Source organism: Canis lupus, chromosome 3 (genome assembly GCF_048164855.1).
Source record: "Canis lupus baileyi chromosome 3, mCanLup2.hap1, whole genome shotgun sequence".
In the NCBI taxonomy this organism is placed as follows: domain Eukaryota; kingdom Metazoa; phylum Chordata; class Mammalia; order Carnivora; family Canidae; genus Canis; species Canis lupus.
Window position 1 is genome coordinate 55,575,506 of NC_132840.1, and position 26,953 is coordinate 55,602,458.

Below are 26,953 nucleotides of genomic sequence, written 5' to 3' on the forward strand. Positions count from 1 at the left end.
GGGGCATCTTGTGGGGCTTCTAGTCGGCTGAACGGGGTTTGGGTGAGGCGGAACACACAGGCCCAGCCAGCCTCTCCTAACCTCTATGCCCTGACGGTCCCCTCATTCTCTGTGTCCCAGGGAAGGAACTGGTCCTCTTCCTGCGCCCGAGATCCCAAGTGCGCCTGAGCGCCGACCTGGAGGCCTTGGACCTGCAGGGCCTGTGGCCAGACCGGGAGCTGGCCCGGGCGTCCATGCTGTCCACCGACAGCGGCATCGAGCGGGACCTCCCTTCGGGGGCCGACGAGCCCCCGGGACCGGACAGCCCCGAGACGGAGCACGCCGGGCTGCAGCGCAAGGGGGGCATCAGGAAGCGGGTGTGGCCCCCGGACGTGGCGATGCCTGCGTGCTGGGCCGGGCCGCAGGGGCTGCACCGCAGGACGGGGGTGCCCGGCGGGGTCGGGGAGCTGGTGCCCGGCGTCTCCCGGCTTCACACGGCCAGGGTGCTGGTGCTGGGGGACGACAGGATGCTGGGGCGCCTGGCACAGGCCTACCACTGCCTCAGGTAGGGCCCCGGGGCGGCGGCGGGGGTGGGGGCGGGGGGCAGAGGGTGGGCAGCTTGGGTGGGGTGCTGGCCGGGGCACAGGGGAGCCCCAGGCATCACCGGCTGGGGTAGACGCAGTGCATCCCCGCCGCGGACCCCCGTGCTCGCCGGCTCCGCGCACTCGTGTCCCGTGAGCCCCGCAACCCTCGCCACCGCCCCCCAGGACAGGCGCTGCTGCGCCCGTTCTGTAGATGAGCAGACAGGCTCGGAGGGGTTGATTACCCCGTGCCGCGGCCAGAGGTGATCGGTAATCAGAGCCAGGATGAGGAACCGCGGGAGGCCGCAACACCTGCCCGCCCCCCCACGCTCTGCCCCCCCCCCTTTGCCAGGAAACGAGAGACTCAGAAGTTCTGCCTCACCCCCAGACTCAGCCTGCAGCTGTACTACATCCCCGTACTGGCGCCTGAGGTGGCTGGGCAGGGGCGCGCGGGGAGGGGGGAGGGGGGAGGGGGCTGCCCGCAGCAGGGGCGCGGGGAGGGGCTGCGCTGGGCCCCCGCTGGCCCCCCATCCTGGGCTCCCAGGGATAGGATCAACCCTCTTTAGGATACGGGGCTGGGGGATGCCTTCTAGAAGCCCCCAGAACCCTCCAGAACCCCCGGACGGGGGCCCTGGAGGCCCAACATCCCCCCATGGGGCTAGCCTGCCCGTTGCTGGATTTTCTTTTGCCTTTCTAAGGGACGTCATTGCAAGCTTCTTCTCAAACAGAGGCTGGCGCACACGCAGAGCACACTTCCCGGGGTCCCCTAAAAAGAAACCTCAGGCAGTGGGAGCCCGTTTATGGATGAGGGCAGGGCGGACACGCTCAGCCTTGCAGCTCTGCATTTCTGTTGTCGGGCAGTCTGCTTGCTTTTTGGGCAGCGTTAAAAGCAAAGCAGTCCTTGTCGCTCAACTTGCAAGGCTGATGATGGTCACTCTTCAGTGTCCCGGGCAAGTGGCCCTCAGCCGAAGGTATCCCAGCTTCCCCGAAGGTGTAAACCTAATCCTCTCCACGTGGCAGAGGAACTGAGGTCCCAAGGGGTTCAGTGATGGGGCTGTTTGCCCCAGGGACCCTCTGGCCAGGAAGAAGGTGCCAGAGACCAAGCCTGATGGGTCTGCCCCATCCCCTCGTCCCCAGAAGCCAGCGTCGTGCAGACATTCGGAGCTCAGGGAGCTGGCCACGTTCCTGGGCCGCGCAGACCCGTGGTACGAGAGCACTGTCAACACACTGTGCCCGGCCATCCACAAGCTGGCAGAGATGGTAGGGGGAGAGGCTGCGGGGTGAGGAGGGAGGCAGGTGGGAGGAGGCCGTTTTCAGATCCCACCCTTGACTCTCAATCTCAGGAGTCTGCCCCAGGGGTCCCCCCAGGGTGGGATGGGACTGGAAGGGAACACAGGAGAGGAGCCCTAAACGGTTAGGGTGGAAATGCCCTCGGAGCTCCTAGCAAGCACCTGCTGTGGGTGGGACACTGGGGAAAAGATGAACTGAGGCCTTCTTCCATCAGCCTGGAGGCCAATTTTGGGCCAATTTTGTGTCAATTTTGTTTCTTCTTTTCTGAGCTTCCCGGGATGGTTTCTCTGTATGACTGCGTGCTCCCACATGCCAGACGATGTTGCGAGCACTGGCGCTCTGCAGCCCTGCCAAGCCGACACTCCTGTTGGCAGGTGCTACTGTGGCCACGTCCCCGTTGTGACAGGTCGAGCCCCTGGGACACAAAGAAATTAGGTGACTTTGTCCTAATTTGGCAAAAGGAGAGGTGGAGTCCCACTCGGAACCAGACAGCTTGAGGCCAGAGCAGGTCCTCTTGACCACAAACCATGCCCTCACCTCCAACCCTCCTGGGCGGTAGGGACGATGCTCCCATCCTTTACTGACTTGAAAAAGCCTTCATCTAGTAAGAGAATCTTTTATTATTATTATTATTTCGAGTAAATTCTACTCCCAATGTGGGGCTCAAACTCCCCACCCTGAGATTGAGTCAGCCAGGCAGGCACCCCTGATATTAAGAGACTCTTCACCATTTTGGGTGTTGGAGACATTTTTTTTCACCACTTTGTTACTCATTTGTCAATTTCGTCAGTAGTGGGTTTGGTTTTTTTGACTTACGGAAGTTTGATAATTTTATGTAGTTATACAAGGAACTTTTATCCTTTGTGATACCTTCCTGCTCAGGAAGGTCTTCTCAATGCTAATTAAATTATATCCTAGATATATGCTGATCACCTCCTGTACCTTCTAATGTCTCCGTTTTTACATTTAAATAACCTGCCTGTGAGATCAATTTCAGGGTTTAGTGGGAAGCATGCAAATTTCTTTTTTTTCCCCAAATGTTTAGCCAGTTGTCATAAAGCTATTTATTGCCTAAGCCATCTTGCCCCGTCAGTCTGAAATGCCACTTTTATCGTCTACTAAATTTTTACAGATGCCTGAGTTTATTTCAGGATGCTTATGCTTTCTCGTTGATCCATTCATTTCCGGCCCCATTAGCACTTTTGCATTTTAATAGTTGGCAGGGTAAGCGTACACCCCGTTACTTGGCTTCTTGAAAATGTTTCAGACTATGTTTGTGTTTGTTTCCAGATAAATATTAGAAATTTTGTCAAGTTTTTTTTTTTAATTTAATCTCTCTCCTTGGGATTTTGATTGAAATTTGGAGGAGAGTCAGCTTTTTTTTTTTTTTTTTTAGATTCTATTTATTTTATTCATGAGAGAGAGAGAGAGAGGCAGAGACACAGGCAGAGGGATAAGCAGGCTCCATACAGGGAGCCCAATGTGTGACTCAATCCCAGGACCCCAGGGTCATGACCTAAACTGAAGCCAGAGGTTCAACCACCAAGCCACCCAGATGTCCTGAGAGCCAGCCTCTTTTAGCGTGTTAAGCTGCCCTCTCTGGGAGCACAGTGTTTATTTTCATGTAGGGAAGTCTTCTTATGTATCTCTCAGGATAGCTGTGCACTGCCATCATGGTGCTTTTACCCATTTCTGGCTAAATTTCCTCCTTATGTTTCATAGTTTTTTTCTTGCTATTGTGAATGGTGTCTCTCTCCCCTTATATCTGGGCAGCAGGTCCTCCTCTATAAAAGGAACATCTTGGGGCACCTGGGTGGCTCGGTTGATTGAGCATCTCCCTTTGGCTCAGATTATGAGTCCTGAGATCGAATTCTGTATCAGACTCCCTGCTCAGCAGGGTATCCGCTTCTCCCTCTCCCTCTGCCTGCCACTCTGCCTACTTGCGCTTGCTCACTCGCACTCTTTCTCTCAAATAAATAAAAATCTTTTTTTTTTAAAAAAGGGGGGATCCTCTTGATTTTAGGTACCTTATTTCTAACTTGACACTCTACTGTGATCTTCATGTTGTTTTATCACCTGATGGATTGGGGTGCTTTCTTGAAACTTCTAATAGACGTGGGGGGGGGAGGCCTGTTTTCCAAATGATTGCTTACCCAGAAAATGTATTTGTGTGTAGACACAGAAGACTGTTTAGCTGGGTATTAAAATACTTTTTCTCGGGATCCCTGGGTGGCGCAGTGGTATGGCGCCTGCCTTTGGCCCGGGGCACGATCCTGGAGACCCGGGATCGAATCCCACGTTGGGCTCCCAGTGCATGGAGCCTGCTTCTCCCTCTGCCTGTGTCTCTGCCTCTCTCTCTCTCTCTCTCTCTCTCTCTCTCTGTGTGTGTGTGACTATCATAAAAAAATTTTTTTTAATTAAAAAAAAATAAAATACTTTTTCTCAAAACATAGAGGCTATTAGAGGAAGAATGTCTGGTGCAGGTCTCAGTTGTGCTCTTTTGTCCCTACTTTTCTCCGTGGTCTCCCTCCCCTTATCATTAACAATTTATACAGCCCCTACACTAACTCTGAAAGTGGTTTCCACATGAAGAGACTGGAAACACTGTGAGCAAGGACAGTATTGTTGGAGTTCCTTCCTTCCTCAGGGTGCCCTTTCTGAAGGGAACTATATGTCAATAGACCAGACAGGAGGGTCAGAGGAGATGTTATAGGATCAGGTAGAAGTTGGATGAGATAAACTCTAGTGCTTCCCAACTCTGGTAAATATGTAAACATTCTAGTTCTTTTTTTTTTTTTTTTTTAAGATTTTATTTGGGACACCTGGGTGGCTCAGTGATTAAGAGTCTGCCTTTGGCTCAGGGCATGATACTGGAGTCCCGGGATCGAGTTCCACATCGGGCTTCCCACATGGAACCTGCGTCTCCTTCTGTCTATGTCTCTGCCTCTCTCTGTGTGTCTCTCATGAATAAATAAAATCTTTTTAAAAAAAAATAAAATAAAAATAAATTTAAAAAAAGATCTTCAAGAGGGAGAAGATGGCTCCCTATGGGGAGCCCAATGGGGGACTTGACTCCAGGACCCTGGGATCATGCCCTGAGCCAAAGGCAGATGCTCAACCACTGAGCCACCCAGGTGCCCCACATTCTATTTAAGAGGAAAAAAAAACCTGGTTTTGCTTTATAATCATATATGGTTCTGCTTTATAATCATAGGAGGAAAGCCTGTAAGACATGGCACTAGTGCTTTCCTAATAACTCTTAAATGTTAATCTGTTGATATATCCAAATACCCCCACAAGAACTGAAGGAGGCAACAGACCACCTCACTTCTCATGTCCAAGGTCACTTGGCCAGTGAGTGGCTGGAACCCAGCCCAGACTCTGTGATCATGGGCTATATCTCAAGCGTCTTGTCTACCCCAAGTACCCTACTCAGTGTGTGCCACCTAGAGCCACTCCATGTGTCTTTCTGCAAGTGGAATGAATTGGAGGCCCTGGGGAACGGGGACTCTGGACAGGTGTATCTGGATCAGGAGGGGAAATCGGGTAGAAGGAAAGGCCTGGAGTGTGTTGAGGGACCAGCTGGGTTAGTGCCTCATAGAGGGTACATGGAAGTATTGTGGTTGGTGTTACCATAAAATTAGCACCTCCCACAGTAGCATAGAGGCTGGTGGCTGAAGACACTCTCTGCCCCCTCACAGCCCCCTTCCCTGGACACATCCCGGAAGGTGGACCCCTTCATCCTGGATGTCATCACCTACTATGTTCGCATGGGCACCCAACCCATCTATTTCCAGATCTACACAGTCAAGGTAAGTGTCCCCCAACCCGGGACTCCATGGATAGTGTACCAGCCTGATGGACCCCAGGACCCCACCCCATAAACACCCTGGCTCAGGGGAAATGCAGCTTACCAGGGTACAAATGGCCAATTCGCCAGACTTGGCTGTTAACTCCATCTTCCCAGTCTCCGGATGAATTGGAGAATTATCAGCTTCAATGACCTCCAGTGCAAGCAGAAGCAGATCTTCCCGTGGAGGGATGCGTTAGGCCTTGACCCCGTGGGGGGCTGGGGACAGGCAGCTGTGAATGTTATCACCAGGAATCCCTTTCCCTCGGAAATCCTAAATGCTCACTTTCTAGTCTCTGATCACAAACTCTCATCCCTGCAAGACCTTCTCCCCTTCTCCCCCAGGACCTACCTCCTTAGGGAGATGGGCAGATTCTCAGGTCCACCTGCCCCTGTCCATACTGCTCCATCCCAACCCTGGCTTCCTGGTCCCTCCATCTCCCTTCCCAGCAAAACCCAAGCCCAAAGGGCATTGCAGTGTGCCTCACCTCTCGCTCAGCTCAGGCTCCTGAGCACCACCTGGGAAAGCAATCTGGACACAGGCGTCTCCGTGGTGTTTGGCCTCAGCTGGGCCCATGAACGCCGACTTCCCGGCAGACTCCCTCTTCCCCTGCAGCTATGGCTGTCACCTCCTTCCCTGCTTTTCTCACGCCCTTCACTTTCAGTGACTGACTTTGCCACCTGTTCCTCTGGGGAGAACGGAAACCATGAGATGTCCTCAAACCCACTGTCCACACCTATCAGTGCATGCACAGCATCACTAGCAGATGCGGGGCGCCTCCAGCTCGGGCAAAACCTCATCATCGTGCCCTTCCCCTCAGCCAGCTCCTCTCCTTGGCCCTCCCCGTTGTTCTGTCCCTGTCACCAAAAATGCACAGAACAACCTCTGGAGCCTGCGAGGTTTCCGTTCATTTCCCTGCTAAGCACGTTGCCTAAGTGACAGGGCCTGGAAGGGAGAGCCTGAGCATGAGGCGTTTCTCAGACTTTGTCTCCATCTTTTTTTTTTTTTTCTTTAAAACTATTTATTCTTGAGAGACACAGGGAGAGAGGCAGTCTCCCTGTGGGGAGCCTAATACGGGACTCATCCCAGGACAGGTCATGCCCTGAGCCGAAGGCAGATGCTCAACCCCCGAGCCACCCAGGTGTCCCCTCTGCTATTCTTAATTCAGAGTGATCCTTGTGCATCTGCTGGGAGGTCGGGAGCGAGTGGGAGGGAGGGGGATGTGGCCTGCACAGCGTTCCTGTTTTTCCGATGTCTGTGACTGGGGCATGGTCTGCGGCCCCGGGCAGCCACTTTTCTTCTGTGATCCCTGTTCTCAAAGACCTGTGGCCCCTTCTCCCCATGGTGCCCACATCTGTCCACACCTGTGCTGTGCTGCAGGGCTGTGCTGGAGGGCTCCCTTCAGAGGCCTGTCCTGTGCCCCGCCCCAGATTTCTGGGCAAACCCTCCCCCAGAGCAGCCCAGCTCCCCCTGGCCCTCCCTCCCAGCTGGCCTGGCTGTGCAAGTCAGGACAGTGCTCCCACCTCTGACCTTGCCCGGCTTGCCCTCACCCTCTGTGAATGGTGTGTCCCCCTTCTGCCCTCCCCATCAAACCATAGTGGTTACAGGCAGTTTGGGCTTCAAAACCAGCTTCTTCCCCGATTTATAAACCTGTCACATTGCTGGGGACACGTGGATAGCAGGTCCAGGAATCACTGTATGCGGCTTGGGATGTAGTGCTAGCAGGATGGGACAGGATGGGGGCACCCCGGGTCCTGCATCTGGACACTATTCAACCATTGACTCCCTGGGGCTCTGGGGGATGAGGGCGAGTGGCCCGAGGCAGAGCTGGCCTCCTCCATGACCTCCTCTCCTCCAGATCTTCAGGGACCTGAGCCAAGACCCCGCAGAGGATATCTTCCTCACTGAGCTGAATGTGAAGATCCAGGACTCCAAACTCCCCAAAGGTGAGCATCTGTTTCTCCTGTCCCAGAGCTTGCTGACTCATCTTCCCCGCCAGGCCCTGTTTTCCAGGGTCCTAACGGGGGACCTTGGCTCCTCCATTCCAGTCCTGCCAAGACTGGAATCCTTGAGATGCCTCCTTTCCATCCAGAGGGAGATGCTGTCAAAAATTCTGCAGCCTAGGGGAGGCTGGGTGGCTCAGCGGTTCAGCATCTGCCTTCAGCTCAGGGCATGATCCTGGGGTCCTGGGATCAAGTCCCGCATCAGGCTCCCCACAAGGAGCCTGCTTCTCCCTCTGCCTGTGTCTCTGCCTCTCTCTCTCTCTCTTTCTCTCTCTCATGAATAAAAATCTTAAAAAAAAAATCTGCAGCTTAGTTTGGCCTTGGTGAGGTGGGGAGCAGGGTGTCACCCACCCTCAGCCTCTCCTCCCCTTGTCCCTCAGATGGCTTTTCACCCAGGAGGAGGGGTGTGGCTGAGGGCCCGGGGGCCGAGCTCTCCATCTGCTACCAGAAGGTGAGTGGCAATGGGTGAGCTCAGAGGAGGTTGGGAGGTCCAGCGGGGTGGAAGCCAGTGTCAGGGACATGCAGGAAGGGAACACACAGAACCAGAAGAACTGTCAAGCTCTCTCCTTGAGGCCGCCTCCACGCCTCTCCCAGCCTTTGGAGGGTTTGCAGGGTTTGGTGGATGACAGTTGGCCTTGCGTGCAGCCAAGGAGGCCATCTGATTTAAGGAACAAAGGGGCTGTCCTATCACTGAAAAATACCCTCCTCCCTAGCTGACCGTATCATCAGAAACATGTTCCCTTGGGTCTGGGATGCTGAATGTACCCCCTGGGGTCAAGAGTGCTGTAAGCCTCTCTCTGCCAGCCCTTTCTTGGACACTAGTGACACAGACAAGAATCTCAGGGCAGGGGCAGGAAGCAGGACTGTTGACATGAGGAGGGACAGGGCTCTTCTGGGGACCCCCACCTGTTCCCACATCCTCATCCCCAGGCCCTGCTCAGCCACCGGGCTCAAGAGGTCACCAGTTCCGTGCGGGCCACCGGGCTGGTCCTGAAAGCCCTTCCAGCCAGTGACACTGAAGGTGAGGAGTGGAGAAAGCAGAAAGAGAGAGAGAGAGAGAGAGAGAGAGAAAGAGAGAGAGAGAGAGAGAAGGCACAAGAAGGAGGGAAGAGTGAGGAAGAAGACAGAGGGTCAAATGACCACAAATGGGGTGAGCCCAGGGAATCGGGCCTCTTGCCCATCCCTGAGGTCACAAAAACGTGACTGAGCACCTGCTGGTGCTGGGCATGGGGTACCTGGGTGAAGCAGGGTCCCTACCCTCAGGCTGCTCACCAGTGGGGAACATGCTGGGGCATGGCCTCTGGGCGTGCCCTGTAGCCTGAGGAGACACGGACCGGAAGGCAGAGGGACCCTGTGGATGGGGGTGCAGGAGGGGGATGCCCTCCTTCCTCTGTTGGGCCTGCAGGGTGACTTGTGTTTGGTCTGGAAATGAGATGTTGTATTTTGGATGATGCTCCAATGGAGCAGATACTCCCCAGATCACAAAGGAACACCACCGGTCTAAGTTATCTGCTTCTGGCCAATTACCTCATTACAGCCATACAGTGGATGATAAGGTCTTTTGATTCATTCCCTAAATCTAAAGTGGGGGTGGGGCACCTGGGGGGCTCAGGGGTTGAGTGTCTGCGTGATCTCAGGGTCCTGGGATCAAGTCCCGCATCGGGCTCCCCTCAGGGAGCCTGCTTCTCCCTCTGCCTGTGTCTCTGCCTCTTTCTCTGTGTCTCTCATGAATAAATCAATAAAATCTTTAAAAAAAAAATCTAAAGCAGGGCTGATAAGATATTCCCGTTGATATGCATATCGCCAATTCTAAATATGAGCTTTTGGGTTAGCCCCCGGGTCTTCTGGAACGATGGGAAGTTCAGTAAGCTGGGTTACATCACTTGAACACCTTGACCAGAGGCCAGGCAACGTTCTACATCAAACACATCAACTCTGATTCCTAAAAGATCGGCATTGTTAGCGTCAGCAGCTTTGTACTGGAGAGGTGAACCGAAGCCAGAGAAGTGACCACCCAAGGTCACGTCCGTGAGGAAGAGACAGAGCAGGGAGGCGCACCCAGGAAGCCCAGTCCTGGCTTCTAGGCGAGTTGAATTTGGAAGCGATGGGGACCTCCTCCGCTGGTGCGTCTTTGACGCCGTTGAGGGAGACATGTGCTCTTACCCAAGAGGTGGTCAGAGTGGGTCAAGAGCATTGATTCAAGGTCCCCAGATGAGCTGGCTTGGAGGGCCAGCTTTGCCGTTTACCATCTGTGTGACCTTGGGCAAGTCACTTGCGACCTCTTTACCTGTTCTTTCACTTCTAAAGTGAAGATAAGGTCCTCACTTATGTATGTAAACTAGCACGTTAGCTCTGATTATTAGATTTCTTTAAAAAAGAAAAAGATTTTATTTATTTATTCATGAGAGAGGGAGAGGCAGAGGGAGAAGCAGGCTCCCTGCGGGGAGCCCGATGCGGGACTCGATCCCAGGACCCCAGGATCATGCCCTGAGATGAAGGCAGATGCTCCACCACTGAGCTACCCAGGCACCCCTAATTGTTAGATTTCTATTTCTTTTACCAGACTCCCCCAGCCCCCACTCTACTAGTGTTCCTCTCCTTGCCAGCATGCCCAGGGGCTTCGGGGAGGTTCCATAGCACCTTCTTGCACTGAGGAGGGCTGCAGGAGCAGGTGCAGAAAGGCACTGGGCTTGGCAGTGGCTGCCAAGCCTGAGGATGCAGAAACGTCGTGGGTTCCACAGGGAAAGAGGAGGGATGTTCGGGACCTGCACCCAGATGCCATCAGAAAGAGGGGGTTGGGCAGGGTGCAGGAGGGGCCAGGACGGCTCCGGAGAGGCCCCTCACAGCCACCCCCACCCGCCTCATTCCTCCCAGTTTCGGGGCCCACCCACACTCCACCATCTGCTGCTCCCGTCACAGACCACACGTGCCTGAATGTCAGCGTGACGGAGGTCGTCAAGTCCTCCAACTTGGCGGGAAGATCCTTCTCTGTAAGTACTGGGGTAGAATGGGATGGTCTGAGAGGGCAGGGGGCCGGGGGCCCGAGGTGGGGGTGTTCAGAGAAGGGGACGTGACTTCTGAGCCTTTGCTGTTGCAGTGGGTCCTCCTACCGAAAGCATCTGCTCTCCCCGGGTCTGTGAGGCGCATCCCTCACACACACTGAGAGCCAAGGCCCTGCCCTCCACCTGCTGGCCACCAAAGCACCCACGACATGCCCCAAAACAGAAACTGCATGTGCATTCTGGCTTCCCCCACACAACCCAGCGGCCAGACTCCCACACAACAAACCTCTGATCACATGGAACCAGCTCTTTTAACCTCACGGCCCTACCACTGCCCTTTGCCGATATCGATACTCATTGATTTCAATTCCCTTATTGTAGACCAGGGCCCACCCATAGGCTCCCTACCTGATGACCTCTCTGGACCTCATTTCCCTACTCAGCTGGACGTGGACCCCAGGATTACATTTGAACCCTGCTCCAGATGCCCTACACCCCTACACCCACCAGGCAGACACTTGCTTTGGATCAAGCTGCCTACTCAGCCTGTGTCCTCAGGTGGCTGAGTGCTTCTGGAATAAATCCTAGTCCCTGGGTGCCAACACCTGACCTCCCACCTCAACAGGACCCTTGGCATCACTCAACCCTCTTCCTTTGCACCTCTTCTGGGCTCTGCTTCATCTATTTTAGTGTCTTTTCTCCCGCGTGGACCTTCTCTACTTCTCCTCCCTCGTAGCCTGGAAACGTGCTTGCGTCTTTTCCATCTGAGAAGGAAAATCTCTACTGTGACCTGCCATCTCTTTAGCCACCACTGTACTCCTTCCCTTGCCAGTCAAGTGTCTTGAGAGATACCCCCAGACGAGTTTCCAGTCCCTTACCAAATACTGTCCTGCCCACTGCCCTCTGCGTATGGCCCACCCCACTGTGACAGTCACCTCCATGTCACTAAGACCACTCACCTTCCACTCCTTAATGTTTCTTAATTTTCCCCTTTATTTTTTTTTTAATTTATTTATTCATGAGAGACACAGAGAGGCAGAGACACAGCAGAGGGAGAAGCGGGTTCCCTGTGGGGAGCCCGATGTGGGACTCGATCCCAGGACCCCAGGATCATGCCCTGAGCTGAAGGCAGATGCTCAACCACTGAACCACCCAGGTGTCCCTGTCTTCCCCATTAAAAATAATATTTTAACCTATAAACAAAACTTGAGTGATTTGGGGAAAATACAAAAAAAAAAAAACCCCCACAAAGAAGTAAAACCACTTCTAGTCCCATTTCGTAGAGATGACTATCATCCTATCAAGGTGCAAACATCCAGCGTCTTTTCTGTGTATCTGTCCATAATTGATAGGTACACATGCACACGGGTGCTTAGTGCCTTGTACGTCTCCTCGACTGTGAGCAACTTCCTGTTGGGGTTTTATCTATGAGAAATCTGGGTCGAAACTTGACTTTCTAGAGAAATTCTGTATTTGCCTTTGCCACGGGCCCCCGGGACATTGCGAACCCAGGACTGTATTTCAAGTTAACTTCTAGGCTCAGAAATTCCCAGACCATGCAGAGGGTGAACACATACACCCCGGATCCACCCACAGGCAGACTTGTGGCTCGGAATTCCCAGGGGAGACTCATCTTCCTCACCCAAAAGCACAAAAGACTTCTAATTGAGTCTTTTGCTGTGAGTGTAGCCCTCAAGAGTCTTTGAAGGGGACCTCAGTTTCCAATCCCTCGGGCCTGTCCCATGGTCCCCATGGCCGTTGAAACCCAAGCTCCTTGATTCCTGACATCACCCAAGGACCCCGGGATGACCAAAGCACCTGACCCACACGACTTCAACTTTAGAATTTATATGGCCTTGTGTTTACCGCCCCATACATGCTCAATTTTTATTTATTTATTTATTTTTATGTTTTTTATAAATTTATTTTTTATTGGTGTTCAATATGCCAATATATAGAATAACACCCAGTGCTCATCCCATCAAGTGCCCCCATCAGTGCCCATAACCCAGTCACCCCCACCCCCCGCCCACCTCCCTTTCTACAACCCCTAGTTCGTTTCCCAGAGTTAGGAGTCTCTCATGTTCTGCCTCCCTTTCTGATATTTCCCACTCATTTTTTCTCCTTTTTAAATATCCTGTGACAATGAAAGAGGACATGTATGGTTTCTGTCTACAGAATACAAAATGAGGTCCTTGATTATTAGGTCAAATACATTGTATTGCTTTAATCAGCAATGTGAAAATTGTTGTCCCCTTCATCTATCCGAAATAAGAAAGGTTTGCCAACATTCCTGGGATGGCTTTTGATTTTGTCAATTCGATCTCAGTTCATTTAAATCTGAATGTTCGAGTTTCTGACGCTGCTGCTGTGAAATATAATGCCTGCGTTTGCCCAGTCTTGGTATAAGACTGTTCCTTTTTCTCCCTTTCTAGGAGTTTCTGGTGCTTCCTTTCATAGAAGGTTCTGGACTATCACAAACATATGCCTTGGTGGAATCTTTTTCATTCATTTTTGTGGATCTTTAAAGGAGACTCGTATTTTTTGGTTCTAATATATTTTCTAATAGAGTTTTAAAAATTATTCCCCTCCTCTATTTGCTATTTCTTTCGTGAGCGACAGTCAGTCAGATGTTAGGCCTTCTACGGGGATACACTGATTTTCTCATCTTTTCTGTCTCGGGACCCTTCTCTTTCTTTTCTTCAAGCTTTAAAAGTTTTCTTCAAATTCATTTTCAAGAATTCTTTCTTTTCTGATTTTTTTTTAAGATTTTACTTTTAAGTAATCTCTACACCCAATGTGGGGTTCAAACTCACATCCCCAAGACCAAGAGTCACATGCTCTACCGATTGAGCCACCCAGGTGGTGCCCCTCTGGTTATTCACTTTTAATAGCATTCTATTCTTGTGTCACTGATGTAATATCTTCTCTCTCTGAAGAGGTTAATTATGGTTTATTCAAAATTTTCTTCCACCCCCACTGCCTTGTATCTGTTTCCTGCAAAGTCCTGTTTTCTGTGTGTTTGGGTCGCTCGCCTTTCTTACCTTTATAATTATTTTTTTTTAAGATTTTATTCATTTATTCATGAGAGACACACACCGAGAGAGAGGCAGAGACACAGGCAGAGGGAGAGGGAGAAGCAGGCTCCATGCAGGGAGCCTGATGAGGGACCCGATCCCGGGACTCCAGGATCACACCCCGGGCCGAAGGCAGGTACCAAACTACTGAGCCACCCAGAGATCCCCTATAATTATTATTTTAAAGTTAGAGGCTATCTTCAAATATCTGGCAATACTTGGCTGATGTTTAAATTGGAGAATGGGAGAGACGCCTGGGTGGCTCAGTGGTTTAGCGCCTGCCTTCAGCCCAGGGCATGATCCTGGAGTCCAGGAATGGAGTCCCATATTGGGTTCCCCGCAGGGAGCCTATGTCTCTGTCTCTCTCTCTCTGTGTCTCTCATGAATAAATAAATAAATAATCTTAAAAAAATAAAAATAAATTGGGGAATGGGGCACTAAAAAGCTGAATCAATGATGGGCTACTCAATGGGCAGTCAGGAGGCCATAGACCTTCCCATGGGGGAAACCCAAATGTCCATATGCTCAAGTCTCATTGGTAGGACAGTCTTGTTTTCCCAAGAGAGGGTCCTTTAGGTTCCTGCCTTGGGGACTTCGGGGCATAGGCCTGCTGGTGCCTATACTCTGGAGCTGGGCATTCACCATTCAGTGAGTTCATGTAACCCACCTGCATGGACAACTTTCACTCCGTCCTCCAATTGTGCTGCCCCCAAGTCCAGGATCTCTCTGGTCCAGCTTCTCTGATGCCTGGGGCAGGGGTAGGGCTCATTGCTTGGCTCCTCGGGCTGGAAGTGGGAACCTAAAGCCATCTAACCATTCCTTGTAAAACTTCTAGTCAATTCCCTTTATTCAGGCTCCATTTTATCCCCACTACCTGAGGAATGTGTGGCCTCCAGGTCAGAATCCTTTCCAGAGCTTTAATCCTTATGTTTGACCTTCCTCATTCTGTCCTCACATATTGTCCTTTAGGGCTTTGGGTGTCTTCTAGTTTCATGAAAGATGCATCTCCTTGTTTTTAGGCAAATTATAAGAGGAAAGGAACGATAAAATATATGCTCTGCCATTTTGAAATAAAAAATCCTCATCCCTTTATTTTTAAAACACTTTTATTTTAGTTATGCCTCTTGTTAAAAGTTGGATTTTGGTATAGTTGGATTTTGTTCTCAGTCTGAAAGTCTGTGTTTTTTAACGAAGGAGAATTTAATCCACAGACACTAACTTGACGTGCTACTCGATCTTACTCTGCCGTCTTATGGTGTGTTTTCTGATTTTTGTAATGTTTTGCTGTTTTTTTTTGGGGGGGCGGCTTACATTTTGTTTGCTTATTTTTCCCCTGACAATTTGCAAGCTGTATATGCTACTTTTTTTTTTAAGATTTTATTTATTTATTCATGAGAGACAGAGAGAGAAAGAGGCAGAGACACAGGCAGAGGGAGAAGCAGGCTCCATGCAGGGAGCCTGACGTGGGATTCGATCCCGGGACTCCAGGATCATGCCCTGGGCCGAAGGCAGGCGCCAAACCGCTGAGCCACCCAGGGATCCCTACTTTTTGTATAGTAGTTACCTTTATTTTATTTTTTTAAAGATTTTATTTATTTATTCATAAGAGACACAGAGAGAGAGAGAGAGAGAGGCAAAGACACAGGCAGAGGGAGAAGCAGGTTCCATGCAAGGAGCCTGATGTGGGACTCGATCCTGGGTCTCCAGGATCACACCCTGGGCTGAAGGCAGAGCTAAACTGCTGAGCCACCTGGGCTGCCCTAGTAGTTACCTTTAAATTGAAGATAGATAGATATTTGAAGATATATATATATATATCTGAAGTCCCACTTAAGTGTTGATATACTAATACAGCTGGCTTGCAACACTGTCATGGACAATTTCCTTCTTTTTCTATTCCTTCGATCAGTTTTTTTTAGATTTATTTATTTATATTATATATAGAGAGAGGGTGTGTGCAAGCAGGGGGAGGGGCAGAAGGAAAGAAAAAAAAATCTTAAGCAGGCTCCACGCTCAGTATGGAGCCCAATGCAGGGCCTGAGATCATGACCTGAGCCAAAACCTAGAGTCTGATGCTCAGCCAACTGAGCCACCCAGGCGCCCCATCCTTTGACCAGTTTTTAATGAGTTCCACCACTAGGACTGATGCTCTGTTCTTCAAGTCTTTAAATTCTTTAAATCTGTGATTTCAGAGATACCACTTTCTCAAAGTTCTGCATATCTGAATTGTGACTTTTTGGCCTCTTTCCTTGGGCTCTTTTCCCTAAACCAGTTCCTTAAATGGCTGCTGTTCTCAACTTCCATCCATGGCCCACTTCTTTTCCCAGTCCCCGGACTACCTAACCCGTATATGTGGTTTGAGTCCAACATGTTAAGAATACCCAAATCCACATCTCCTGCTCTGATAATCACCCCCTGAATTTGACTCTGCATTCAACTCTGCACGGACCGGATGTCCCATAACACCCCAAATTCAAGAGATTCAAAACCAAAGCCAGTACTTTCAAATTGTTAAGAGCTCTCCAGAACCAGGCTGAGATTGCCGGGGTTCAAAGCTTGGCTCTGCCATTTACGAGCTCGGTGACTTCAGGCAAGTTAATCAAGCTGTCTGTGCCTCGGTCTCATCATCTGTAAATGGGGGATGATAGTAATAGTAGTGACCTTACCCCGTTGTTGTGGGGATGACATGATTGTCCCACGCAAAGCTCTCAGAATAGCGTGTGGCCAAGTAAGAGCTGTCTATGTGCTAACAATTTTTATTTCATCCCCTTCCTGCTGTGGCTAACCTCTCACTTAATGGGACCGTCATTAACCAGTCACCTCTGCCAGAATTTGGGGAGCCCCCTCAGATGCCTCCTCTTCCTCACTTCTCTGTGTCCCTCAACACTTCTCAAACCTCTCCCTTCTCCTCATCCCCTCCCTTCTGAGCCACCTAGGTTGACAAACCACCCCAATCTGCCCAGGACTAAGGACTGCTTCCCTGGGGGCATGGGACATCCCAGGCAAATCAGGACAGGGTGGCCACCCTTGGTCCAGACCTTCACCATCCCCTTTGCCTGGACAAACACAGTAGCCTCCTAGCTGGTCCTCCTTGATGCCACTGCAATGCTCCTCAGGCCCACCCTCCACATCTCTGTCCAAGTGATCTTTGTAAAATAAAACTCGGACATGTCTGTCTGTGCTTCAGATGCCTCCATCATTTCCCATAACCATGATAGAAGGGTGGAGAAACTCTTCAGCGTTGCATAGTGCTGCTCCTCTTCTGCTTTATCCGCATCTCTGGCCACCAGAGCATGGGAGTGTTCCAGCGGACACACCTCTGTGCCTTTGCTCAAGCGCCGTGCGTGGCCTAAAACCCATTCTTACCTTTCTCTTCCCCATCTTTTCATAGCGCATATTTGTACTTCAAATTGAAATTCAGGTGTCCTCTCCCCCGGGAGGCCCTCCCTGATGCTCTTCCCTGTTCTCCATACCCTTCTCTACCCACTCCACTCCACTCCTGGGTCAGCTAGGTGACCCCTTCGGTGCTACCAGACAGCCCTGGGATAAGCTAGGTGACACCCCACCCCCGGTGCTGCCAGACAGCCCTGGGGTAAGCTAGGTGACCCCCTCGGTGCTCCCAGACAGCCCGGGGAGCATGTGTAACACCAAGGATGGCATCATCTCTGTTCAGTGAGGAACCACAAGTGCCCTGGCCTCAGCCCTCGTCCTGGTCCTCCCCATTCTCCCTCAGTACTCAGAGCACTCAGCGTGCTGTCTCACCCACAGTCGATGCTCCCAGATGCTTTCTGAGTCCTCCAGACTGAGCCCACCCCACCCCCCAGGACCTCAGCCCTAACCCGAGTGCATCTTTTTCTGGGACAGCCCATCCTCTAGGAGAGCTGTGATGGGCTGAGGGGTCTCCTGCACTGAGCCAAAATCTGCCTTCCTAGTGGGCAGCTCTGTGCAGGCGCCTCAAGTTCCGAGGTGGCCCCCCTCACCCTCCTGCGTCTCTTCTTTCCAAGTCAGTTCCCTACAACTGTTTCCGTTTCCAATGACCTCTTTAAACAACCTGCTTCTGGGCCTTCTGGGAAATCTAAACTTATCACCCCATCGAGTTCCCTTTTACCCCTGCCCTGTGGAGGCGTAATTCCACAAGCTGTTCTTTGCCCTGGGCACCCAGGCTGGTCAGTGGGTGCTCTGCACAAATGGATGGGTGATAAACACAGGGTGGCAGGGGAGGTTCGTGGTGAGCTAGAAGGAAGGAATTCTGCGCTTGGAGAACAGCAGGGCAAGGGCGCAGTGTCTGGCTTCGTGAGTCTAAGGGGGCAGCAACGCTACTGGCCAGACTGGAAGACTGAGGTAGGAAAGTGGTGGCAAATGAGGCAGGAATGGTAGCGCTGGGGCTTTGGGGCAGGGGAGGCAGTGAGCTGTGAGGAGCAGCACTTTGCTCAGCCCCTGAGGAGCTGAGACTGACACCCTTTGCAAATTCGGCATCTGGCCCTCCCAGTTGACCCTAGGGCTGCAGCTATAGAGTGAAATCCAAGAGTCCTGAGGTCCCATGAGGCCAAAGCCAGGCAGGTCTGCGTGTGTCCAGGCATGCAGACCACAAAAGGGAAACCAAGACATCTAGGAGGTGAAAGGAGACCCCGTAGACTGGCTACCAGGAGGGCAGGATCGTGGAAGCCCGGATCCTGCTGGGAGTCACCTAGAGCTGCCTGATGTGGAGAAAGAGCACTGTATCAGGAGTCGGGGGCTGGGTCCCATTCCCTGAAAGCTCTAGAAGGTCACACAGTCAATCCCTCCAGACTTCATCTTCTCCTCTGTGGGAACCTTGAGTTTCCCTTGCCAGCTGGGGTCATTTCAGGTGGGGTTCCCTCAGCTATCATAATGCCTCTGGCTTTCCCCACTCCCTGGCCCACACAGGACTTCAGCCTCCCTGCAGTCTCTCCAGGTACTTCTGGAAGGTCACAAACCTCTCTCTCTTTGTGTTACCCTCTGTCCTGACAAGGCTTCTGCCTTTGCTCACAACCCACCTGTTCCAACTCCTATGAGTCTAGAGATAGAGTGATGGCAAGGGGGGCCTTGGGCTGGGAGACAGAGCAGTAGAAGAACCCACAGTGGGGTCCCCATCCCCTCTGACAACCAAAGCTGCTACTACTCATGCTTGGCTCCTTCTCCCAAAACTATAATTACAAAGAAGAACAATAACAACCGGCTTACCGTGTCCCCAGCACTTGGTATATACTCTCCCTTTTAATCCTCACAAAACAATCCTACAGGGTAATCACTGTCACTACCAGGGGAGAAATGAAAGCACAGAGTGATTAAGAAATACATCCCAGGTCACACACCCAGGCAGAGCTGAGATTGGAACCCAGGAAGTCTGGCTGTAAAGTGTCTCTCTCTCTCTCTCTCTTTCTTAAATAAGTAAATTTTTTTTTTCTTTCTTTCTTTTTTTTTTTTTTAATGCCCTTACCTGGCCTCAACTCCAGACCACTTAAAGCAAAATCTCTAAATTTTACATTTTGGAAAGGTGATTCTTATGAGCAGCCAGGGTTTGAGAATTCTTGAACGAGATGAACCCTACAGGCTCAGAAGGTTGTGGGAGGTGAACCACCCAAAGCCACTGTCTGCTTGCAGGGTGGGCTGGCCATCCAGAAAGGCCCTCTGAAGGCCCCACCTGTGTCTGGCCCCCAAGTGATTCCATGACACAGCCACAGGCCCAGTCTGCATCATGAGGGCAGATGGCTGCTTCCCAGGGAAATAATTTTGCATGTAATCCAACTCCGAGAACAGTAGTCAGAACTCATAAAACCCCTGAAATACCACCCCCCTCCAAATTGCACATATAATATACACGCCTGGTATACAGGGTGGCTGAAGCATCTTGATAACCTGGCAAGTACCAGCCAGGGCAGTGGTTTGAAATTTAAGACAACAGATTGGGAGAATTGCCTAGAATTGCCTCCCAACAGATTGGGAGAATTGCCCTCCTCTCACTTGCAGGAAGAGAGCTGGGGACCCCATGTGCTGAACTGAAGAAATACGCCACAGAGGGCAGGAGGTGTTGGCAAGGCCCTGTGTCATGAAGGTGACACTCACACAGGCTGTCTCTTTGTTGCAGACGGTGACCAATACCTTCCGGACAGCCACCATCCAGATCCAGAGCCAGGACCAGAGACTCCTGACGCTGCTGCTGGACAAGGATGGTCGGCGCATGTTCAGGGACGTGGTCAGGTGAGGCCAGGCCTCACCACCCCTCTGGGCCCCATGGAGCCAGCCCTGACAATCTCCTGCCTCTAGCCTGGGACACCTGTCAGAGGCGGACCCTGGGGCCAGGCAGGTGTGGTCCACCTGGTGGCATGGACTTAGGCCACTGCCCTGTGATTTCCTGGGAACCCGGGGAGAAGAGCAAAGGAATGGGGCAGCTGATGCTATCAATGTTTCTGGAGATTTCCTCTACATACACTCAGCCTGTGGCCGCAGCCACAGATCCAACCCCTCTGTGCTGGCACTGACCCCCTCGACACAGGCTGACCTTCTGTGGCAGCTGTGCTCCCGTTAATGTGAGCCTTAGTGGTCTCTCCAGGGGCAGGTGGTGTATCTGGGTCAGGAAGTGACCTATACAGGCCCACCTCCTATCCCAGGGTTCTCCCGCCCCCCACCTGGGTGCTCCTTCCTTGTCCTGAGCCCCCCCTCTGTGAGACCTCCTCCTGCGTACCCCATAATGGAGAGGCTGTCTTCACAATGCCTCAGCAGATCTGCCCCCAGAGATCTGTCTCCTGAGCTGGCCTCTCTCCACCACAGGTTCGAGGTTGCTCCCTGCCCAGAGCCATGTTCTGGGGCGCGTAAGACCAAGGCGCCGTGGCTCGGTTCACACCAGCTGGAGGTGGAAGGCACCAAAGCCAAGCCCAAGCCCCTTCTAATGCCCATCAACACATTCTCCGGCATCGTCCAGTGAGCCCGAAGGGGCAGCAGAAGCGCTGAGTCCGAGAGCCCCAGACCAAGAGGGATACACTACCCCACCGACCTCCAAACACTCACGCCAGCAGCTGGAACAAGGCCTGGCTGCCCTGGGTGGCTTCTGGCTGTGAGTAGGAGCCAGCAAATGACCTGAGCAGAGGGAGCGTGGCCATGGCAGGTGATGGAGCAGGGCCCACGCCCTGGCCTGAGGACGGTCCCTGCAAAGCTGCGCACACGCACGACCCAGCTCCGTGCACAACTGTCCACACCTTCATTTATTTCTAGTTCACGCCTCTCCCACTCAAGCTCCCCATTCAGCCCTTAAAACCCAAGTGTGAGCTGCTATTTTGGCCCCAGGCACCATGGCCTGGGGGAAGCTGGGGAGCAGAGCAAGGGCAACTGCACCTGTTCTCTCCTGAGTCTGTTCCTTTCTCTCCCTCCAGCCACCGCCCACACCCTGCCTTCCCCGGGCAGGTGTCTCTCCTGGATGAGAGGAAAATGTCAGATCTAATAAAGGCACACTAAAGCACTTTCGCTTTTATCTAATACCTAGCGACATTTGGGTTTTAATAGAGATCTGGGGCCATACTTGATCTAACCTAGTGAATCCTCTTTGGCCAGTTGAGAGTTCCCTGGAGTATTTATTGGCCTGTTCTGTCTGCTGGCCCACCCCATCTCCCCATTCAGGGTGACTTAGGGACCTCTGACCGGCTCTGTCCCAAAACAGAGATGGGGATGCAAAGTAGTTTCAGAGGAGCCAGATATTAAAGACATGAACATGCTTGGCTTTTGAGCTCCAAAACTTACATCCAGATGTAAAGTAGGGATGATCAGTGTGACACAGAACCATTTCCCTCACCCCTAGGACTAGGTGTGTGGGGTGGCCGGGAAAGCAGTAGAGGGAAGGGTCCCTGGGGATAGTAGGAGGAGGTGTGTGGAAAAATCCCTTGCAGGTTCGGGGATCCAAGAGTAGAGAGGTTGGCACTTTACTTTTGGCCTCATTGCCTGGGGGGTAGCGGCAAGTCTGTAAGACCCCCTATAAGAGGGGGTGCCTGGGGGTCTGGGCAGATGAGTTGAAGAGACACCTATATGGCAGTGTGCCTGCCCCTCAGTGGATATCAGCCCTGGACAGAGTGAAGATGGAGGAGAGGATGGATGTGAGATCCTCCACTGAAGTCACCCCACCACCACCACCACCACAGAACCCAGGGAGAGAGGGATTAGTGACAGTCCCCGGGAGACTGAAGTGATTTTAAACCGGAAATGACTAATGTCCTTGAATTTGAGTGAGTTTACTGGGAGGTGGCTAGATATTATTTTCTTTCTGCTATTGACATGATATAAACTGATCCCTATCAATCTTGACATTCATGGTTACTAGGTTCTTTAAGCAAACATTGGCAGAGTTTACCAGTTGTTAGAATTAGGTGAGAACTCTGGGCTCCTCCTGCAATAATCTCTCTACCAGCTCACAATAAAAGCAAGTTGTAGACCAAATTTTGCTACACATTCAGACTGGCGTTGGCAAACTGCCATCCCCCTCAACCCCAACCCCAGCCGCACTAGGTGCTCTGAGCCCACCTTGCATGAAAATGTCATTGAATCAGTGGCTGGACACTGGACCATTTGGGAGTAAAGTCTACACCATTTCAAAGGGCTGGATCACTGGGTTCTCTAGGTTTTCTTCCTTTCTTTCTTCCTTCCTTCCTTTCTTTCTTTCTTTCTTTCTTTCTTTCTTTCTTTCTTTCTTTCTTTCTTTCTTTTTCTTTCTTTCTTTCTTTCTTTTTTTTTTTTAGAATTTATTTATTCATGAGAGACAGAGAGAGGCAGAGACACAGGCAGAGAGAGAAGCAGGCTCCCTCCGGGGAGCCCGATGCGGAACTCAATCCCAGGACCCCCAGGATCACGACCTGGGCCGAAGGCAGACGCTCAACTGCTGAGCCACCCAGGCGTCCCTCTAGGTTCTTATAAGTGCTCACCCACGCGAGAAAAGCCTCCGACAAAACTGTAACCCATCCATGTGACACGAACACCACTAATTTCACCAGTGAAATTTCTCCAGTAGCTATGAGGCTCATTCATGAAACCAGTTCTGTTGATCTAAGATTGTTGATGTGCTGGTATTAAGCTGCCTCTGGAGTTCAGCTTTTGGAGTAAATGCCAGCTAACTGCCTCTCCAGTGTGTGCTCCCTGATTGGACAACTGAGCCCCCTCAGGTGTCGATTAAAACTGTCTGATACATACATCCTATCACAGGGGCTGGAGCTCCCGCCTGGGTGGGGTGCAGGGGGCCACTCCAAGACAGCCCTGGCTCTCAGCCCTCTGGGTGGGGATCGTCTCCGCTGAAGAACACTGTGTCCCCGCGGGGAGCCTGCTTCTCCCTCTGCCTGTGTCTCTCATGAATAATTTTTTAAAAAATATATTCTAAAAATTAAAAATAAAGAAAGAAAACCGTGTCACCAATAATGCCTCTTGCGGGGGGTGGGGGGAGCAGCTGGCATCCAATGACACAGCTCTATGCCCTGGGGACAGAGAGCTGCCTTCCTGGAATTCTGCTTCGAATGGATGGAGACAGTCAGGGAAGGAGATGAACACGCGAAACACAACCCCCTTGTGTGCTGGGTGGTGATGCTACCGGGGAAAAATTAGGTGGGGGAAGGGGTGGGATTTGTCAGTGGCGGTGGACAGGGATGGTCCCTGAAGGTAACGGGGCGGTCCTTGACGGAGGAGGGGGCCCCTCTCACGAATCCCATTCCCGCTGCCCCCACGGTCCCCCAATTTTCCTTGCCCGAGGCAGCCCAGGGACCTAACTCAGGTGTGCGGGCGCCCCCGGGCCCTAGCCTGGAGCGCACCCCGCAGGCACAGGCCCCACCCGGGCGCACGCGCGCTCACGCCCCGGGACAGCAGGTGCAGCCTCAGGTGCGCGGGCCCCGCGCCCACCCCCACCCCCACCCCCACCCCGGCAGGTGCGGCTCCCGGGGGCGGGGCCACTTCCGGGCCGGCAGCGGACGCGGCGGGGGTGGGGGGCGGGGGCGGGGGCGGCCGTTGGCCCCGAGACCGCGGTGCCGCCCGAGGCCGGAGGCGACGCCCCGCGCCCCGCGCCCCGCGCCCTGCTCGGCCCCCGCCCGCCCGGCACTGACGGAGCCGGGCCGCCATGAGCGCCAACCCGCAGTGGGACATCAGCAGGGCGCTGGGGGTGGCCAGGCTGTTCCACCTGGTGTGCGGGGTCCGGGACGCCTGCGTGACCCCGTTCCTGACCCTCTACCTGAGGCAGCTGGGCCTGGCCGCGCCCTGGGTGGGCGTCCTGATGGGGGCCAAGCACCTGGTCGCCGCCTTCTGGGCCCCCTCCTGGGCCTTCCTGGCCAAAAGCTACCGGAAAAGGAGGGCGCTTCTGACGGGCTCGCTGCTCGGCTCGGCGGGGGCCAGCCTGCTGATGGCGCTGGTGCCGCCGCCGGACGAGGCTCCCGCAGACCCTTCCTGCAACGCCAGCCGCGGCGCCCGCCCCAGCGCCCTGCCCCCCGCGGCCGCCTCGATCCCCCGGGCCGTGGGCGCCCCTGGCCTCAGGCGCGCACCTGCTGGAGGTGTCCACGCACCGGCCGGCCGTCCAGCCGGCTACACCGTGGGCTACGCCGTGGGCTCCGTGGAGGGAGCCGGGACCGCAGCCCGAGTTCTCCCTCCCGTGGCTTCAGGGCTGAGGGACACCGCTAGGGCAGGTGCTTTTAAGGTGGGCAGGACCGCACCCCCTCTGCTTGCTGGGGGCACAGCCCCGGGAAGTCCAGCCAACTTGTCAGCAGCCAAGGGGGACGCGGGGGCCCTGGGCCTCTCCTTGGAAGGGCTGCGGTGGACCTTCCTCCTCTCCCTGGGGTCCGTGGTGTTCTGGGAGCTGCTGACGGCCCCCCTGGAGCAGGTGGCCGACGACAGCCTCTACGAGTACCTGGATTTCGTGGATGCCACCGACCGCTACGGAAGCCTGTGGATCTGGAGGCTGCTGGGCCTGTCGGCAGGTGTGTGCGGCATCGCAGCCGCCGTGGGACAGCTGGAATGCTTCGTGGCGACAAGTGGCCCACGGGGCGTGTTGCACTTCTACGGCTACTCGGTGGTCAGCACCGTGGCTTTACTGGTGAGCATTGCCTTTCCTGTCCCCATCTGCAGGCGACAGGAGCCCAGCTACAAAACCATCAAGGCGCTGTCGCTGGTAGGAGGCGACCCCCGCCTCATTCTCCTCACCTTCACCGTGTTTCTCGTAGGAGCCGCCACCAGCGCGGTGCAGAACTTTCTCTTTTGGCACATGAAAGACCACGGGAGCAGCGAGCTGGTCATGGGCTTCTCGGTGGCCCTGGGCTTGCTGGGGGAAATCCTATTGCATCCGTTCAAAACGACGTTGCTTAGGAAACTGTCGAGGATGGGCACGGTGGGGCTGGGCCTGGGCTGCCTGGCGGCCCAGCTGCTCTACTACTCGTTCCTCTGGAGCTGGTGGGCCGCCCTCCCGGCCCAGATCTTGAGCGCCGTCAGCAACGGGGCTCTGTGGTGGGCAGTCAAGGCCTCAGTGGAGGACCTGGCCACTCCCAGGACAGAGAGACCTCTGGGTGCCATGTTCCGAGGCCACATTTTCGGGGGCGGGTCCAGCCTGGGCAGCTTCGTGGGGGGCTTCGTGGTGATGTACTTCAGCCTGGCTGTGCTGTATCGGGCCTGCTGCGTGCTCCTGCTGCTCTGGCTGGCCTTGCTCCTATCCATCCAGTCCAGACTGCCCCAAGAGCAGAAAATAAACTACTCGAAACTGCTGGTCATGGAGGCCAGTGACACGAGCGACTCTGAGCAGGGGACAGAACGGGACTGGCTTGTGAAGGCCATGAGGGAGGAGTACTCAGAATAGATGGGCAGACAGAAGATCGAGATGTGCTGATCTGGGAAGGCGTGGATGGGGCTAGTGCTGGGCAAAACGTCACCTGCTGAGGACGAATGCCGAGTCCTGCCTGGGGCTGCAGGGCAGCCTGGAGAGAGAGAAAGCAAGTCTGCGCAGAAGCCCTACGGGATCGTCTCATTGCATGATTTTCTTTACTTTTACGGTAAAAGGAGATTTAACTTTTTGCTGTTCAATCTTTTTTAAATAATGGAGGAAAAATACATTTGCTAAAAAAAAAAAATGCCCTTTGTATTCACCCTGTTTTGGTGTGTAAGGTTTCCAAGAGGTGACTGGTACCGATTCTGGTGCTATTGGTTTCAGCCACGGCTGGAGTGCTCAAATTACACCGGCAGTGCCAGGAAGACAGGTGGCAGAGGGGGCAGCTGGCTTTGTTTGGTGAGTCATGTGTGTTCCTATGGGTCCTAAAAGCATGAGCCTGATCTTATAGAAGCCATGCTGTGGGCAGGTGAGACTGGCAATGAAAACCAACACTCTTCTCTCTCTCCTGCCACTGACACACAGGTGCCCACACGCACACCCCGGAGCCTGGGTTTCCAATCAGAGCAAAGATGGGCCCTGCACTATGTGTTGGGGGGAAGGGACATAGGGTAATAGGTTTGCATTCTGACTCTCAAGTGTATGTGTCACCAGGGAGGGGTACGATCCCTAGAATTGTCTTCCATACGTACAGCAGAGCAAGGGCAGGTTCATGTCTTTGGATGCATACCTTGCATGCTCCACCTGGCACGATTTCACGGAGATGGTTTGCATCTGCTTGATTGGGGTGCAGCAGCCTCTGTAGGGTTGGGATGCCACAGGTGGTCCACATTTGTGCCTGTGCTTAGCCACTCAGCACGGTGACTTCTCAAACCCTCCCATCCTCCCAGGAAAGGGCCCTTTATTCCAGAAGCCAGACGCCAGAGACAAAGTCTTCTACCTTATAATCAGGTAAGTATAGGATATTGGATTTAGAAGGGTCTCATTTTACAATTGCAAAAATGTCTCCTAGCTGGGTCTGACATGGTTCTAGAAATGGATTCTTTTTCAATGTCTTCTAAGATTTAGGGTATAAATGATCAACAAAAAATTACCTCTGCCTTAAATAATTAGGGATTCGTTTTTCTCACATAAGAAGTCTAGGGGTAGGCGGTCCAGAGATGGTACAGTGGCTCCACAATACTGCCAGGGACCTAAATCTTTTCATCCCTCTGTTCCATCACCTTCAGCTTGTAGATCCCATGTCTGTACACTCATGATAACAAGATGACTGCTGCACCTCCAGGCATCTCACCCATGTTCCAGGCAGGAAGAAGAGGGAGAAA

General features: G+C 53.0%; 2 protein-coding genes across 8 annotated transcripts in view; both read left to right on the forward strand.

Annotated features, from left to right (window-relative positions):
- Nucleotides 1-21,257, forward strand: part of PIK3R6 (phosphoinositide-3-kinase regulatory subunit 6) — a 56,104-nt gene extending 34,847 nt beyond the window's left edge. For 4 of the 5 annotated variants that reach the window (XM_072821159.1, XM_072821161.1, XM_072821163.1 and 1 more), the window contains 10 exons: nucleotides 121-544; nucleotides 913-991; nucleotides 1,698-1,820; nucleotides 5,552-5,662; nucleotides 7,560-7,647; nucleotides 8,085-8,155; nucleotides 8,635-8,725; nucleotides 10,579-10,694; nucleotides 19,890-20,002; nucleotides 20,573-21,257. In XM_072821159.1, coding sequence (XP_072677260.1) covers nucleotides 121-544; nucleotides 913-991; nucleotides 1,698-1,820; nucleotides 5,552-5,662; nucleotides 7,560-7,647; nucleotides 8,085-8,155; nucleotides 8,635-8,725; nucleotides 10,579-10,694; nucleotides 19,890-20,002; nucleotides 20,573-20,726 — 1,370 coding nt within the window. In that variant the 3' untranslated portion in view covers nucleotides 20,727-21,257. The remainder of the gene's footprint in view (nucleotides 1-120; nucleotides 545-912; nucleotides 992-1,697; nucleotides 1,821-5,551; nucleotides 5,663-7,559; nucleotides 7,648-8,084; nucleotides 8,156-8,634; nucleotides 8,726-10,578; nucleotides 10,695-19,889; nucleotides 20,003-20,572) is intronic. The other variant, XM_072821160.1, reaches the window with a different exon arrangement.
- Nucleotides 21,258-23,830: 2,573 nt separating this feature from the next.
- Nucleotides 23,831-26,564, forward strand: MFSD6L (major facilitator superfamily domain containing 6 like). Of its 3 annotated transcripts, XR_012028408.1 has the most exons (3): nucleotides 23,831-25,794; nucleotides 25,953-26,027; nucleotides 26,519-26,564. XR_012028408.1 is itself a non-coding variant. In XM_072821164.1 (1 exon), the coding sequence occupies exon 1, from the start codon at nucleotides 23,883-23,885 to the stop codon at nucleotides 25,599-25,601; it is 1,719 nt and encodes a 572-aa protein (XP_072677265.1). In that variant the 5' UTR covers nucleotides 23,831-23,882; the 3' UTR covers nucleotides 25,602-25,813. The 3 variants fall into 3 exon arrangements, 1 of the variants encoding a protein (XP_072677265.1); XR_012028409.1 differs by lacking the exons at nucleotides 25,953-26,027; nucleotides 26,519-26,564 and adding an exon at nucleotides 25,907-25,925; XM_072821164.1 differs by lacking the exons at nucleotides 25,953-26,027; nucleotides 26,519-26,564 and having other exon boundaries at nucleotides 23,831-25,813.
- Nucleotides 26,565-26,953: the final 389 nt, after the last annotated feature.